Here is a 17,487-nt window from a genome sequence, read left to right on the forward strand (position 1 = left end):
TATATCTTTCTGTATCTGTGTCTAGTATATCTGTAAAGCACGTGCGTTGAAGGTGCTAACTGTGATGGTTTGCATGCACAAATTTTGCAAGTACAGGCTTCCAGAAGACCTGGGTTTGCAAAAGTCTGGGCTGATGCATAGAAGAGTACAACAATCACAAGTGTTTCTATTAGTCACCCAACAGTAATAGCTGTATGTGGCAATAAACAACAAGGACTGGAAATGACTGTCAGGTAATGAGGTTTATTTGAATGAATGAGACTACTGTGGCAAAGAACTTGGTGGAAATGGACCTGGAAATTAGTAATGAACTATGGATTTTGTACTGTGACAATGGCTTGATAAGTCAGTCGTAACTAAATGTTCCAGTTTGATTTTACAGGGATCGCTCATTTTACTGCAGAGTGATAGGTGATGCAGATCACCATTTGTTGTTACTTGTTTTCTAAATTAAATTATAAAACTGAGCAGTTTAATTGCATGTGTCATACTGCTGGTGTTAAGGGTTGTATCACAGAAAAGGCTGACAGATTTATAATTAATGACAGTGAAGCACAACAACAGGATCAACAGAAGTGAATTAACAGACACCGATTTCTATTTGAAAGAGAAAATTACACCGTAATTTAGGGTACTTCAAAATGGCACTTAAAACATAGAGAATTCTTTGGTCTTGACTGTACTGTAGCTATTTCTTTTGAGAGAGATAAAGGAAAAAATCTTCTACATGGCTCATGTCTATTTTAATGAGGCTTGCATCATTTTCTTGTTCAAGCTCTTAAGCTGCTGTGTATCTTTTCAGTTCAAAGACAGCTCAGTAATCAAGTGCTGCATAACAGTTTTCCACAAACTAGCTTTGATAATCAGAATTTTTCATGAATCCAGAAGGTGTTCCTGTTCTGGTATACTGCCATCCTGCAAGCCCTCTCTTCAAATTAATGAAATCAAGTGGCATGTCAAGTGCAATGTCATGCATCTGCTTACTGGATTCTACGCATGCTGCTGCCACTGCACAACAGATACCCTCCAACTAATGCCCAGATTATAATGCTCATTCTGTTCTATAAAACAGAATAAAGAGGGTCAGGAAATTGAGGTGGTAAAGTAGATACTCTGTTTGTCAGACAGGCAAAATTAACAGAGAATATAAAGATACACTTAAAAGTACATGGACTCGTTATGCAAAGCAAATATATGTGCAATACACATAATATTTGTGCAGACACAATCAGCTATATATGGGGATTTCTACTGTTGAGAGAAAGTTTGGATTTATGCTTACTTACCTATATGAATAGTTTCATAAACTGTATGTAATCTTTATAGAACAAATTTTCTTAGTTGTATTTGCAGCAGATGCTGGGATGTGACCTGAAACATACAGGGAGTATAATTTTTTTAATCAATTGCAACATGTTAGAAAAGCACACTCCCTTCTTGTGCACAATGTCGCTCTGACTTTGAAAATCACCAAATGAAACAGAATAGTTTTACCATCTGGAAATGAGACTTACCATCAAAATCTACTTTACATTGATTAAGATATTCACCGTTATATTTGAGCACCTGTTACAGTTCTGTCCATAAAGGAAAAAAATCCAAGAATAGCACTTTCACAAGATATATTAAAGGATTTATCATAGTAAATTAGACCATTAGTCTGGCTAATCCAGTATCCTGCCCCCAGCAGTGGCCAGGGCTTCAGAATATAGCTTCTGATTTGTACCTGCTCAGACAGTGAGGGTTATTTTTCAGCTTCATCGTGATTTGTCACAGGCCTTTTAGAACAATCTTGTCCTGTTACGCTCAGATGCCAAAGCTGTTTTGTCTATTCTTTCAGAAGTTAATCATCTTCAGTTATTTATTCCCTTTCCTTGTCAATCAAAAGGAGAAGCTGTTCATTGTTATACAACAAATGAAATGTGAAGTAGTATCTTGTTATCTGATTATATCAAATATGTGTTAATATGCAATTTGAATGATAACTGTCTGCATTAAATACACTAAAGGCAAGGAAAATGTTTGCTATGGTGTTGATTGAAGATTACAGCAGGTGACTCCTTTAAGGAGTGTTTTGTGTTAATTGCAGAGTCAGGGAACTACCAGCCTCAAGTAGGATAGAAGTTAGACAGACCTGAGTGACAAAAAGAAATGTGCCAAATATGGCAAAAAGAGAGAAGCCTTCTGCAAAGGCAAGGAAGGGAATACTGTAAATGTCTCCTTTCTTCAGAATAAAATCCCAAACTAGCATAATCATTCAGTTTATTACAATAAAATTTCTATCACATCTTTCATTTTGGAAGAATTCAATGCATTTTGCAACTATCTAAAGATGATATGCAGTGCTATTGGTTGGATAAAGTTTTAGTGGTAGAATTTTTAAATGTCTTGCCTTATACAGATGGTAAAGAAAGGGATATATTATACAGGTTATCCTGCTGGAAATGCTGAAAAAATGCACCGAGTCCAGTAATCTTTGACTTTTTACATGACATGTATTAAAAATCTGTATGATGAACTACTTCAGTGGTATGCTACCCTCATAAACAAAGGTGTGAATTGAGTCCTTACCTGGTTTGAGTTTGGGTTTATTTTGGGGTTGGGTTTTTTTTTTCCTTTGTTAAGTAATTTTATATAAATACACATACATATATATGTTCAGTATGTAAGTAGGAGCATTTCTATTCTATTTAACAACAGTTAACTATAGACTCATTCGCTTTTTACTACTCCTTCCGTTATTCTCAAACCACAACCAAGAGCAAGCACAGTTCATAAACCAGAATTAGGATGTTTCCAGACAGGTGGACTTGCTACTATAAATAACTTTTAAATAATTAAACAAGATAAAATGAAACAGCCTGGAGCAAGCTCCAGATAAGATCCTCAGCTGCATCACAACCTAGTGAGAAAAATATACTGTAAAGCAGTCTTAGCTTAGTAGTAGTGTCATGAGTGTCTGTCATCGAGCTTCAGGAAGGCCTATATTGACCTGTGTAATGAATACATATTCCTTGCTGAATTCAAATCTGCACCCTCATTGGCAAGGATTAAGGAATGCTTACACCTTGAGAGACTTTTCCTATTACAAACTCTATAACAATCTTAACCAATATCTTATTACATACAGATTACTACTTAGACAATCAATATGAAACAGTTGGTTCTGAAGAAGACACAGACCGTAGCCAACAACAGACCTGCTTCTTTCTTCTTGCCTTCAACAACTAGTGAAGACTTGTGCTGGTTTTTGGATAAAATGATCCTGAGATTTCAGAAGGGGCAGCTGAGAAAATGTCTCTGTTTCCTAAAGAACAAAGAAGGAGATGATTTTGCTTCAGTCCATATGTTTTATAATTTCTCCCAAAGAAAACAAAGACTTCAGCCATTCATTATAGGCCATTTAGAGTATCCAAGATACCCAGTACCCTAAACAAAAGTCCTGCAGGCATGCCACAATATCTGCAGCCACTCTTCCCTTTAAAAAAATGGTAGTGTATAATTCTATCTGATTGATTACAGCCTACTATGGCACCAGCAATCTGCCCTTCTTTCTGCTGTAGTTTATTACCTACCCCTTACAAAGCAATATGACCCTAAAGAGTGGATGTAACCAGCGCAAATAGAAAAGTTCTGCAGGATAACCACACTGTGATGCCAAAGAAGGTGCTGCATCAGTACATGGTGGAAAAAGGGTCTTGAGTCTTTCTGCCTGCAAGGCGTAACCAGGGTTGAGGACACTTGAGGGCTCCCTGGTGAGGAGATGAAGAGTGTGCAGGGTTGCATGCACTTGAAATATCTACTCAGTGAGGGAGCACAGTCTTTCTTGTGTCACATAAATTGTAGTGCACACAGCACGACGTAACGCTGACCGCTGTTTATATTTCACTAAACCACAGGCAAAGACAGGATGCTCAGAGGAAAGGATTTTTCTTTCTGAGACATTTTGTAACACACAGTTTCTGTTAGCCTCTGAAAGGTCAACCAGGACTTGCACAGTATTTCTAATTTTCCTGTTTCTAGCTCGAATGCCAAAATAACTGCAGTGATTCTATCTTTTGGTGAAGTATAGCTGAAGTTCCCAAAGGATAGCCCACATGCCATTTGCAGCCTGCAAAGCCTTGATAACCCATGATGGCATTTTGTAATTGTAGTGTGGCATTTAACTGAGGTGCTGCATTCCAGGTGAAGTCCACTATACAGTCACTAGCATTATTGCCCATTCGTTCAATTGCATTCTAAGAAGGAACAGCCTCCCATGAAAAACTTTCAGAATCATTAAAGTAAAAACATACTGTTGAAGGAACATTACATACAGTCATAGCAATCGGTCAGCTTCTGGTCAGTTCAGAAATGTTAAATGCAAAGTATGGATTTAATATATTGGAAATTCTTTTGAATTCCTTTGGTCTTGTATAAGTTGTATTAGCGAGTTTCTCCGCTGCATGCCTTGAAGCTCTGTATTAGCATCATTACGGCTGTTAGATAGCTAATGCCCACTTCAGAGTTTCCCATTTAGATCTAAAAAAAAAAGGAAAGAAGTTCAGATACCAAAACTGAAATGTGCTCAGCTTCTATCCTTCACCTTCGCAGTAACACTCTTTGTATGGAGGAACATCACAGATGCCCTTACACTGTTTCTAGTGAAGGTAAATAGTCACTTGAACAGGATGAATTGTGTTTTTTCAAGATGAAGGGGATGTACAGCTGGCTTTGCTGCAGAGCCCTCTAATGGAGAAGATAAACAAAGGATTTACTCCTGCTTTTCACTGACGGACATTTGAAGTGGAGCCTTACCCCCATTTTTGCACACATCAAATAAGCTAGACAGGTAGTACTGCAGCCTGCTTGGTGGCCAGTAATTTTCATGTGTCAAGTCCCTTTATATAGCCCTGTCAGTTCATCTAAATCATAATTTGTATTGCTACCTACTGTGCAAATTACATATTTTTAGACACTTGTATTGGTGTTCTTCAGTCCCAGCCTAAAGTATCCCACTGTTCCTGTTGCAAAGTTCTTAGACAGAAAGGTGCCAAATGGTGTGGTGTTCACTTAATGAGATTGCAGTTCTTGACTTGAATAGAGCAGTGTGGTGTCTTAAGAAGGAAAAGATCTTACATTATCCTAGAGCTGTATCTCTTTCTTAAAATACGTGTGTGTATATACATCTGTATGTGTGCACACAGACACTTACTTAGACTACAACTCATAACAGTTCCATGCCACTAATCTGCTTGCCTGTTCTTTTCTGTAGCCCAGATGATTTACTGAATGCACTGAATGAGGGTATCAGCCGTGCTGATGTGATCATTACATCAGGAGGTGTATCTATGGGGGAAAAGGTATGCTAAATTTAAGTATGACTTGCTACAATATATGTAAGAATTTCAAGCCAGAGTCTTGTCTTCAGAGCTTCTATGTTTGCATTAATGTTTATTAAAAAGGGATCTTGCTTTTTTTGGAACACTTAAATGTGAATTAATTAAAAAATAGTCTTCAATGCTATCCTCATTCCCTTTGTTCTTATTACTATACTATAGTAGACAGTACAACAGGGAAGATTTTAATTCTCAATGTGTGATTTGCAAATGTGTTTTTATTTAAGGAATGATTTATGTAGTTATGATGAGGAAGGTGCTTGGTTAATAGCACATGAAGGCAACAGACTTCTTTTTGTTCTTAGAGCAGGTAAAATGTAGATAGAATAAAGCTACTTCGAAAGTACTTCGAAAAGCAACCTGAGTATATAAATAGCTCTTTCCTACTCAGCAGATCTGTTTCCTGAATATGCCAAAGCTGTATCTGTTACAAAAATACTTTTATCACATTTTGCACCTGATAGTCCTACAGAGGCAATACATATGAGACACAGTAAGCTGATATATTTGCCTTTTGAATCATTAACAGAATTGTTGATTGAGTTCCTGTTGGTAATCCCTGTGCCAAAACCATCAAAGAAAATAGGGATACACAGATGCTGGTGGGGCGTAGATGAACCTGCAGGACATTTATTAATCATGACTTATGCGAAGGAAAACTCAGATTACTTTTTGACCCCAGGCTGAATCTGTGAGTTTGGCAGGTAAAAGAAACATCTCTCCTTTTATAACTAACAGATACTAAAGACAGTCATTAGGAGATGGCAAACATGAGTGCTGTTTTTGTCACTTTCTAAGTAGAAATCATATTGTTGGATACATCATGAAAATGGATAACTAGTTAAACCAGTGCCAACTACTTTCAATCCCATTATTGTCCTCAGTATTCCTAGAAAAATAATCAAGGACAAGTGCTGGTGTTTAAATTGGGAATGTGGTGACATAGTGCAGACACAGGAACACTAGGAAGTGACTGGACTGCTGAATGGTCTTACAAGCATTTATGCCTTCTGGCTAATTTCTCCCCAGTCTGAATTTGAGGCAACAGCATAAAGTCAATAAGCTCTATACTCCACTGATGGTTAGCCCTCTGATACTGAGCTTTCAACAGTTTTAATGAAATAATTGTGAACATCCAAAAAGTAAATAGAAAGTAAATATGGTGTTAATGCAATCAATAATTGAGAATTCATGCCTGGCTGAAAAAAGTTGCTGCTTTCCAAGTATTTGAACACATACACACACAAAAAAAAAAAAAAAAAAAAGGAGAAAGATGGGAAAACTGCAAGGGAGCTTCAGATTTACTGCTTCCAAAGTCTTTCTTCACAGATGACTGTTATGTCCTGTGTCTTTAATCTCACTAAACACGACAGACAGGATACTACATTTTTGAGCACAGCAATTTTCAATAAAGACTAAACAAGTAATTAAATTCATTTTAAAAACTGAGTCAATTGTGTTTATGCAAAATCATTGAACTTGAACTAGCACACAAGCCACCCACAGTTTTTCCTTTCTAAGGACTGTTAAACCCCACCACTGTGAATTAGACCATGTCCCCAAGAAATTACAATAATTACAGTATCCTGGAAAACTATGATTTCTACAGTACAGTATTGATTTCAAAAGTACTAGGAGATCTCTGACTACTGCTAGATAGCCTCCATGGCAAAAGTTAAATAACTTGATGATTTTAAATCTTAACTTTGAACCATAAAGGCTTTTTTCGATCTTTGACATAGACAATGTTTTAGTAGTAGGTATTTGTGGGGTCCTCTAAGATTCTGCTGCAGCTGACTTTTAAGTAAATATATTACTATGTCCCCATGGAGTCAGGTTTGGCACCTAAAATGAGTCTGTTCTTCACCTCTTCTTTTTGAAAATACTTTCTTTCAAATACTGGAAATTCCCCACTGGACTGTAGAACTTTTGGTATATGAAAAGTCTTTCATCTTCACTTGATATTAATTAATTACTTTGAATGCTTACATGATATAAGCCACTTTGATGTTACTTAATCGATTTTCTTTTTTTAATTTAAACAGGACTATCTTAAACAGGTGCTGGATATTGATCTTCATGCACAGATTCACTTTGGCAGAGTTTTTATGAAACCAGGGTAAGAAATCTTTCTAGTTAGGCAGCATAGATGGAGGCTATATTGGGCCAAATGTCCTATATAAGTGCTTCAGTAGATTTCAGTTTTCCAGATATACTATAAACCACATGGTAGATATATATGGGAAAAAAAGCAAAATCAGCCCTCTTCAGATTAGTCATCATCTTTAGTGGTGAAATTAACTGGAACAGAGAGATTACTATTTATTGGTAAGAGATATTTCTCTGATAACTGTTGCAAATCAGGTTTGGGCATTGGGGGGAAACCAGCGTGGTATAAACATGGCCACAGTCTTCACTGTGTTCACAGAGCTCAGATATTGGCATTGTTATGAAATAACCAGGAAATAAAAGGATGTTAAACTGCCAGTTTGCTTAATGAGCTTCTCATTTCACTTCAAATTTGCATAAGTCATATTCCTACAAACAAGCAATTTCTTGAGAGGTGGAATTTACGAAAGCTAATTTACAAAGTTTTATCTAATTGACATATTGAGCGTAGTAATTTTAAAGTAAACACAATCCTTTATGTGTTTAGTTTGCCTCAGAAAACTGTTTCAGCATTGCTTTCCTTTGCTGTAGCACCGCTGATTAATGAGTCTGGAAGTGTGCTTTGTAGAGAAAATGAAAACTACATGTATTGAAAATAGAGAGTTCCCTTTCACAGTACAGTAGCGGAAAGATGTCTACAGCTCTGCCTCACTAAGCACGGAGTGGAGTTTGCAAGCTAGGTTGGCATGGTCCAATAACACAAGGCCAAGTGCAGCTTTGAGGAATGATTCCCTCTAGCCCATAACTGTTGCCAGGGAGCAGAACAGAAAGTGGGTGTTTGCTGTGAAAAAAGACAAATACTTTTACTGTCTCTGCATACAATCCAGTAAAGAACTGCATGTGGGTTTGGTGCTTGTGCTGCTACTACCACCACCTCCCGTCCATAAAAGGAACAAGTGAGCTGAAAGCATGTTTCTTCCCATGCTGGATGTAGCCCAGGTGTGGGAATTGCTCACTGCTTCTGTCATACTGCTGCAACCAGTGTGGGGAAGTCCCAGAAGTGGGATCTGCACTCCAGCCTCTGCTGCTGACAAGAATGCATAACCTGATTTAGAGAATTCAGAATATTAAATTCTGGTTCTGGTTTATCTGAAAGCAAACATAATTGTTTCTTCTGGTGATGCCTTTGTAGACTTGTAGCAATAAACTTTTAATAACTAGCTAGAAAAGCTTTAAGAAATCTTGTTTTCCCCAAACATCCATTTTCATTTTATGCCATAAGAAACATATTTCTTACTGCTACCAAAACATTTGGTCATCTAATCTTACTGAGAATGTAAGCACTCTCATCTTCATTGACTGTAGTGCAATAGCAAATACTGTGCCTTAGTTTTTATTAATTCTGTCTTAAGAGGCCTTAGATATGAATTGTGATTACTATATTAGGAAAAATTCCCTTGAGTAAGTTCCAAGAGCAAAATCAGAATTTGCTTTGTATGCCTGTATTTTGATGGGCTACATGACTGCAGAGTGATGCCTGGGATTTACTATTCCTCCACTTGATCTGAAAGTTGCTGAGCTAATGTAAGGTTGTATCTTGTCTAGCAGCACTGTCAGAAGAAAGTACTGGAAGACTTTGCCAATGATGATGTTGAAATCTCATATGAGAATTCAGAGTTTCCAGTATATATGAATTACCAGTTAGAGTTTTTGGACCTCAGTTTGTGCACTGGTTACAAGATTTGGATGTCTGGCATTATGTTAGCTCCCATTATGTTAGAGACTTTTTAAAACAGAAATTTCGAACACCAACTTCCCCCGGTAAAATAGGACATTGATTAGTCCTAGCAGATACACAACTAGGTAGTAATGATCAAAGTGTGTCAAATCTCCAAAGTTGCTGCTGGTCAGCAACTATCATCTGCTGACCAGGTGACAGTTGTTAGCTCAAGATGAAGCCAAGGAACCCAGCCTAATTATGCTTCTATAAAGTATAATTTCTAATGTTTAAAAGGATGATACTAACATAGGTATATAGAAAACTTTTTTTAAAGGATGAGTCCCTTTTCTTTGCCAGCCACATTCTTGAGCCATCACATTACTGTCCTGTTTGTATAACTGCAATAGCCATGGTAACAAGTCACTAAAGATCACTCAGGAGCAGCTCTGAAAGGCAGAGCGAGCTCTTTACTGATAGACCAAGATCTTACCTGACTGCAGCTCTGCCTGTGTATCTCAATTTGTTCATCTGCAGACTAGCTAGCATTTGCTGCTCTGAAATACTGCTCTGTTGTCACTACTGCTGTGACAGAGAAGGGAAATTAGAGTCATTAACGTTATAAAAAATTTGGAGAGCCTTATATGAAAAACAAATACAGCTCTGTAACTGCATAGTTTCTGTGTTACTTCTTTGTTAATTGGCTTCTAGCATGGAGACAGGATTTAGATTTTTGATTACTTGTTCATCTGCTCTGTGATGTTTCCTCACCAGAAGCAAAATTGTCTACTTAAAACTTCATAGTTGAGTACCAAGAAAAACTAATTGTTCTGTGATCACAAAGAGAGGATTATAACCCCAGTATGGAATAAGCAGCAGGTGCTAATGAACTGCTGAGACAGATCCTGTTTTGTTTTTTTTTCCAAATGTTTTAAATAATAACATAATAAAGTTCAGTCAAAGTCTAGTGCAGATATTAAATAGCTTTCCTTTTCCATAGCCTGCCGACAACTTTTGCAACTCTGGATATTGATGGTGTAAGAAAAATAATCTTTGCGCTCCCAGGTAAGATGTTTTGTGGATTACTTTTGTTGCTGTGCATAGGTGACAGACATGAAACAGAATAGCGACGTTTCACAGCATCTATGTCTGGTGTTGGCATCCCTAAGGAATGTACCTATAAGGTTTTCCCAGAAATTTCCAGGAGAGGCAGACTTATGGGGATATACTAAGGAGTTCTTTCTTGTTCCTGTCCTCAGAATTTGCCAGTGTAGAGGCCTTATGATTTCTTTCATTCAACAATTTCCTTGGGTTTTGTAAGTGGTACTATACAGGGCTGGTTTTTTTCTATGGCTTCCGCCACCTTCACAGTAAATACTTTGTGTATGTAAGTCAGTGCATCCACTCTGAAGTACCGAAAATGAAGATGAAAACGAGGCAGTGACAAAGAACATGTCACAGAATACTTTTTTTTATCATGATCGTACCTTGGAACCAAAAGAGGGCAGCAACATCCCTTCACCTCCTGCGTGCTGCATCACCTCATTCAGAATAAATTTTTCCTTAGGGATCTGGCTACAAATCTCTATCCTCCTAAATCAGGAGGAATTTATTTTATTCTTATTGCTCTGGCTTTGCATGGATTTCTGACTACACAAGGAATCCTGTTCTTGATAAGCTGGTGATATTCAGATGTATCGCTAGTGCTTTTTCTCTCTCCTGTTTTAGTTGCTGCAGTACATTTTCTTTCAGGGGACAGATCAATGGAGCATCTGTCTGATCGTACTATTTATTTTAGAACTGTTACCTAGGGAAGTCCAGATGTGTAAGACAAGTGGTGTTTGACAGACATTGGTCGTACACCTCTCTTGTGAGCCAACAGAAAACGTATGAATCAGTAGAATTCTCTTCAGAATTTGTACTAAAGCATTTTGCCACTCTGTTAGGGAATTGAAAGTTACTTTTTCCATAAGTCTTGAAAACCTTAATCATGAATCAAGAGCCCTATCAGCTAGGACCTATACCTGTCCACAGTAAACCCTGCCCTGGCCCCAGACAAATCTAGGCGTAAAACAACAGGCAACAGAGGAACAGAGGCAAATGGTGGGGCCTGAGGAGCACAGGGAAGTTCTGATCAGAGCAGGATTTCAGCACACCGTCAGCCAGAGAGTGTAGCTTTTAACAGGTGTACTTGCCACATGCCACTCCTGTCCTGAATGAAACGTTATCTGTCCACAGCATGAAAAGCTCTTTAGAGTCTTTTAGGGTGCAATTGCTATAAAAACATGAGATCACTTTCAGCATTTCGCAGAGTAAATCAAGAGAGAGTCACCACCAACTGTTCTTCGTCCTACAGGCAACCCCGTGTCAGCTGTTGTCACCTGCAATCTCTTTGTTGTTCCCGCACTGAGGAAAATGCAGGGTATCCTGGATCCTCGGCCCACCATCATCAAAGCCAGGGTAAGAAGCTTGTCCTCTATTTAAAAATCTCTAAAGATGTTGAAGCACAGCTCTTTGGGCTCGGAAAGACTGTTTTGTTTGGGGAATCTGAGCCCTAGACTAATTCTGGCAAGTTGAAGGAAGGTCACACAAAACAGAGGTACATTCTCAATCTCTGTTAACAGTAATACTCAGTCCCATAATTTCCAAGAGTTAGATGGCCATCTAATGGAGCAAGATATACAGATGCAAAGGCAGCCATTTGCCAATCAGGCAGGAAGGATGCTTTCCTGTTAAAAAAAAACATTTGTTTTAACCTGTGGTAAAAATTGCAGAGTAATCTGGGAATTTGCAGAGTAATCTGGGAATACCTAAGGAGCTGGACAGTTCTGTATTAGCATTTAAAAATAGAAACTTTAAAGCCTTTCTGTTCTTGAGTTTATATAAGTAACCCACATGACCCCCACCCTAGGCAATATAAATCCCTTAAACTACTCATTTCACTCTTACACGAAATCATGGATATTGTAACTCTGTTTAATATAGATTCAAGGCATGTTATTATAATGTATTATTCTTCTATTTTTGATTCAAATAAAGTACCAAGGAACACATTACCTTTTATAGTTTTCCTAGTGTTCTTGGCTGTGCACTTTTCTCTTACTGCTTATCCCGTGTCTTTCTTTTGCACTTCCTCAGGCATCTAGATTTTTCTTTATCTCACAGCTAAAATATTCTAAAACAGAGAGCAATTTGTAGTGACCCTCATTTTTGCATGAATTTTCCAATGTGTTCCATTGAATTCCATTGTGAGCCATCCGCTATATGCCTTTTCATTTCAAAGACTGGCCATTTCCCTTTTGTCAGGGCTAGCAGGATTCTGAAAGCAAATAAAATTTTTATCTTTATGCAGAGTAATCCAGAGACCAGAAACAATAAAGCTTTTTTCCCAGAGAAATACTATCTTTAAACTCCCAGTAAAGGAACAGCTTTGGAATATTAAACTTAATGCATGTAGACTCCATCATACTCTTTGATATTATAATATCACAGTTGTATTTCCCTTAAATACTGCAGTCTCTACCTTCTACAGCTTTTGATCTTTCAGGAGACACCATCTGACCTCAAAATGCAAGTTTTTAAAAAGACTGTTTTTAAGGAAAAACAATTGAGCAGATGATTCCCTTACCTTAGGCAGTGCAATCTGAATGCATGACATTTTCATCCTTTCTTTGCTTCTTCTACAGTTATCATGTGATGTAAAATTGGACCCCCGCCCAGAATATCATCGGTGCATACTGACTTGGCATCACCAAGAACCACTACCTTGGGCACAGAGTACAGGTTAGTGCCCAGTCACACAGACTGACAGACACACACAGGTCCTTGCCTTCCTACATATATGTTTAGAAACAACCAAGCGTGTGCACATTTTTTCATATAACCTTTCTTCTGCAGACTGATTTGCTGACATACTTGTGCACAGGCATACATGTACGTTAGTATAAAATTCAGTCATGATGTGACTTCGCAACTTAACCACTAAAACTTATCTGAATAACCTGCCTTTATACACACACGCACACACACAAATACACCTATGTGCTTGCATACATATTGCTTTTTATAAATATCCTCCCATGCTTACTTGCACTCGCAGGCACATTTGCTTATTTTTGCCCTTGTGCATGTATTAAACAAACACAAGTTGGGGCATAGGTAGGAACAATACAAATAAAAGAAGTGTGATTCTGGCTGAACTGAAAAAGTAGAAGAGATAGCAGAGGCTGTATATGTTCTCTTAAAGCAAATTAAGACTTTGATTAGTCATGTTTGCCACCTAGAGATACTTCTGGATACTCAGCTGCAGTTGAGGCAAATACTACATTTGAATTCTTTTTTAGCTGTGTACTGCCAGAAGACCAACTCTGCCAGTTTCTCAAGAGATTCAGGCCCTTAAACAACTAATTGTCTTTTTGCTACATCCAAGTTGTTGAATACAAAGCGCTATAAACAAGTCTCCACAGGGAAAACATCAGCTGAAATGCATCTAAACTAGTAAACACTAGTTTACTCAGAGAAAGTTCTTACCATTGACTCCCAAGATCACACAGCCTCTGACATATTTCCAGGTATAAGTCAAGGTATTACTTACATCTATAATGCTGTATTTGGTTTAACTCTGTTCTGTTGTGTACCACTTCATTCCTTACGCAAGCAGACTGTCTGGAATGATTTCTCTGTCAAGCTGGAAGTTTGAAAACCAAGAAATTAAAGGGCATGACTTTTTATTGCATTTTCATTTTTTGTCAGTACTACCAATATGATACTGTTTATCTTCAGGACATGTTGTGAAGCTCAGTGTCCCAAAGAAGCCCATTCTTTTGAAGTGGTATATGTTATGGATTTACACAGCTGGCCACCATAACAGGGTCCGACCCTAGGATCCCACTGAAAAATGTCAAGTCCAAGTGAAGGTTTCCAATTCCTCTTTCATTAGTTCTCAGATTACAGCTCGAGCTGGGTGCCTCTGGAGAGGGACCCCTACCCCAGATTGCACCCTCCAATTATACCCATACCACCCAGCACCCAATCCCCAAGTCCAGTCACTTAATTCTCGTCGGCGGTCTCTTGATTTCTTACTGGTTTTCTTTGTCGCTGGGCTGGCCTTCTTCTGAAGTTACCACATTCTCTTGGAATTGTTTCCTTGGTCCTTATCTTCTTCATTCTGCTCACATCTGCCGCATTCAGCTAGTTCTGTGTTAACACCATTAGTTTTAACAAAAAGTTTACTCTCCGTCAGCTCTTGCAGCCTAAGGCTTCAACCACTTTAGCTACTATTGCTAAGCTACTAATGCTAAACAAGACTATTCAGAGAGAATAAAGTTAATCAAACTTATTCTATAACAGCATATTAAAAACATTCTAGACTGTGCTGGTTTTAGTCTTTGTACAATCAGAATTAGGTACACAAATTGAAAAATAAAGTAATTTTGATAGGATTAGAAATTCCAACAGAAAAGCAATTTACTGTGACAAGATATGAGGTACAGATAATGTGGAAGGCTGGATAGGAAAGCAATCAGCAAAGGGAATGAGGGTTTTGAGAGCCAGAGCGATGGGAGGCTGACTAATTCTCTACAGAGTTCTGTTTCCATCCATCTCAGAACAGTGAGATCCCAGCTCTGTGAATAAGTTAGCAACATGAACATCTTCGTAACAACAGCTTTTGTTTCCCACGTGGTGTGTTGCAGCACTTGAAACTAACTGAAAACTTAACTGGAATTTTTCTCTCGCTCTCCTGTAGGGAATCAGATGAGCAGTCGTCTGATGAGTATGCGCAGTGCCAATGGACTGTTGATGCTACCTCCAAAGACAGAGCAGTATGTGGAGCTTCACAAGGGGGAGGTGGTGGATGTCATGGTCATTGGAAGGCTATGATGTCACCAGCAAGAACGAAGCTTTGATGCATGTCCACATATCATTGACTGTATCCTGTAATATGCAATGGCACAGCTAGTTTTTCTGATTTGGATAACAGTTGATCAGTATAGTCAACATCTTGAATTATATTTCAAATGGAATTTAAATAAATACCTTTTAAAAAAAACTTTAAAACAAATCTTAACAAAGAAATTTATTCTGATTATATCAAAGCAACTTTTTCCTTTCCTTGCAATTGCTTTGTGTGTTCAATGCTAGTTCTAATAGCGGTAGCTTTTAGTAGACAGCAGTAGGTGCCTGCAGAACTTGTGTTTTTTCTCATCTTTAAGATACAACTACTTATGCTCTTAAAATAAGGCTGTCTGCTTATTTATACTAGCGTAGACAACACTTGGATTTCCCTTATTAGTATGCTTCATAACTGCTTCACAGAGAGCTTCTGCTTGTTCTTTATCTTGTATCTCGTGTTGATGTGCACAGTGCCAAAAGCAGAGTGGCTGCACTGGGAACCCAATGAAGCCCCGAGGTTTTCTCACCTCGCTGCGCATTCAGGGATCTCTCTTGTCCCGGCAGCCACCCAGCTCAGTACTCTTGGGCAGTAACTGGATACCTTTTATTTCAACAAACAAAAAAATTGCTTCCTTAAGTGCTGACAGCCTTTTTAACCAATACATTTAAAAATGTACAGAACTAAAAACTAAAAAAAATCAAAGACTGATCTTGTACAGATATTAGTGTTACCAGCATTCGTGTGGAAATTAAATGAGCAAAGAAATAAAACTAATGTTAAACAACTCTGTACCATAACATTTTCTGTAATGATATTGAAACTTAAATGAATAAAAAAAAATCCTCAATCATTATTTAAAATTTCACCTGTTTAGCCTTGTTGTTTGAACCAAAAAGATAGTGGTTTAAGAGGGTATTTGGGGTGGGGGAGGAGGGCAGGAAGGAAGGGAAAATAGTATATGGAATCTAGGGCCTTCCCTCATGTACAGTATCACAAGTGAACTGAAAATACAGAGTGAGCTCTCTCTCACTCATCTCCGAAGGGACAAAATAGAAGCAGCATTTGGGGGATTTTACAATTGGACTAGTCAAAGCTGGAGAATACTTTTTTTTTTCCATCTAAATTGCACAGCAGTTGCAAACAGCCCTTGTGCTGCACTGTGTGGGATTTGATAGAGTGTTCTTTTTTTTTTTTTTCACAAGATTCTCTTTTTGATACTGGGACTGACTATTCAGCCCTCACCAGATTATGTATTTTGGTAATTTCACATTTCATCTGGGATTAAGACCATAGCAGGGCCCTACAACATCTTGCTTCTTGGAGTTCATGGGTAAAATGCTATCCCATCAACTCCATTCATGAAGCCAGAACATTTGCCTACAGTATTTTTTGAAGGCTTAGTCAGGGAGAACACAGAAAACTGGGTTTAAGTCCTGACTGCCACAGTGGACCAGAGCTGTAGTTCTATGATAACTGCAGAGGGCATCCCTGATGCCGCTTTTAAAACCAAACTCTTTGTTTGCTGTGCAACAGCCTGAATACTCCCTGTGCAGGCCATTGCCAAGGCTGAAGGCAGGTGGGCATATATTGTGTTCAAAGGCACTCTAGGGGCTGATCTTTCAGTAAAATAGTAATACAACTTGCTGCTTGTATTTCTTTGTTCTGGACTACATGTTCACATTTGTGATCTCTCTATGTAGCAGCAGGATGATACCAAATTAAATCCATGAATGCCTGTATTTACTGTACCAATATTGTAAACCACAGAAGAAGGAAGAGAGAGGAGAGTTAACTCATCCCTGAGAAAGAACATAGAACACTGCCTTTTATAATCCAAAGGATTACTATATAGTTAGGAGTTATTGCAGGCAGCGCATATAATGAAAATTGGAAATTTATAAAGGACACCAGTAACAACAACCTCGGGGAAGATTGTTCATGCAATTGAAGATGCTAGACAAAGATAAAAGAGAGACATGAGGAAACCTAGCCAGAAATATCTTCAGTCTGGTTTACATTAAAACCATTACTCAAAACAAATGTAGCAGAGAAGAGTTGGCACAATGCTATGTATAATGCATGGCTCTGTTTAAACCATATCTCAGCATTGTAACAATTAATTACCATTGTAATGAATAAAGCATTTAGAGGTTAAATCAAGATTTTTTTTTTCCCAAATCACTGATAATACAAACAGTTTTAGCCACTCTACTGTCTTTTGTAATCCCCTCTGCCCAGCGTTCAAAGTTTTATGCAAGAAAACAAGCTTTGCAGTTTCTGAGAGGCATGCAGCCCAGCCTTTGTTAACACTGAATGCCATAGCAATATGTTGGAAAGGTAACTCTGGGAGCAGTATAATAAATCATTATTACAACTATGTCTCAATTATC

At 38.1% G+C, this 17,487-nt stretch overlaps 1 protein-coding gene across 9 annotated transcripts in view; it reads left to right on the forward strand.

The window, feature by feature from the left end:
- GPHN (gephyrin) overlaps window positions 1-15,974 on the forward strand; it is a 312,554-nt gene extending 296,580 nt beyond the window's left edge. For 7 of the 9 annotated variants that reach the window (XM_075030425.1, XM_075030431.1, XM_075030426.1 and 4 more), the window contains 6 exons: window positions 5,255-5,342; window positions 7,424-7,497; window positions 10,205-10,269; window positions 11,561-11,664; window positions 12,891-12,987; window positions 14,951-15,974. In XM_075030425.1, coding sequence (XP_074886526.1) covers window positions 5,255-5,342; window positions 7,424-7,497; window positions 10,205-10,269; window positions 11,561-11,664; window positions 12,891-12,987; window positions 14,951-15,084 — 562 coding nt within the window. In that variant the 3' untranslated portion in view covers window positions 15,085-15,974. The remainder of the gene's footprint in view (window positions 1-5,254; window positions 5,343-7,423; window positions 7,498-10,204; window positions 10,270-11,560; window positions 11,665-12,890; window positions 12,988-14,950) is intronic. The other 2 variants (XM_075030428.1, XM_075030432.1) reach the window with 1 other exon arrangement.
- The last annotated feature ends 1,513 nt before the right edge of the window (window positions 15,975-17,487 follow it).

This window comes from Buteo buteo, chromosome 6 (genome assembly GCF_964188355.1).
Source record: "Buteo buteo chromosome 6, bButBut1.hap1.1, whole genome shotgun sequence".
NCBI lineage: Eukaryota > Metazoa > Chordata > Aves > Accipitriformes > Accipitridae > Buteo > Buteo buteo.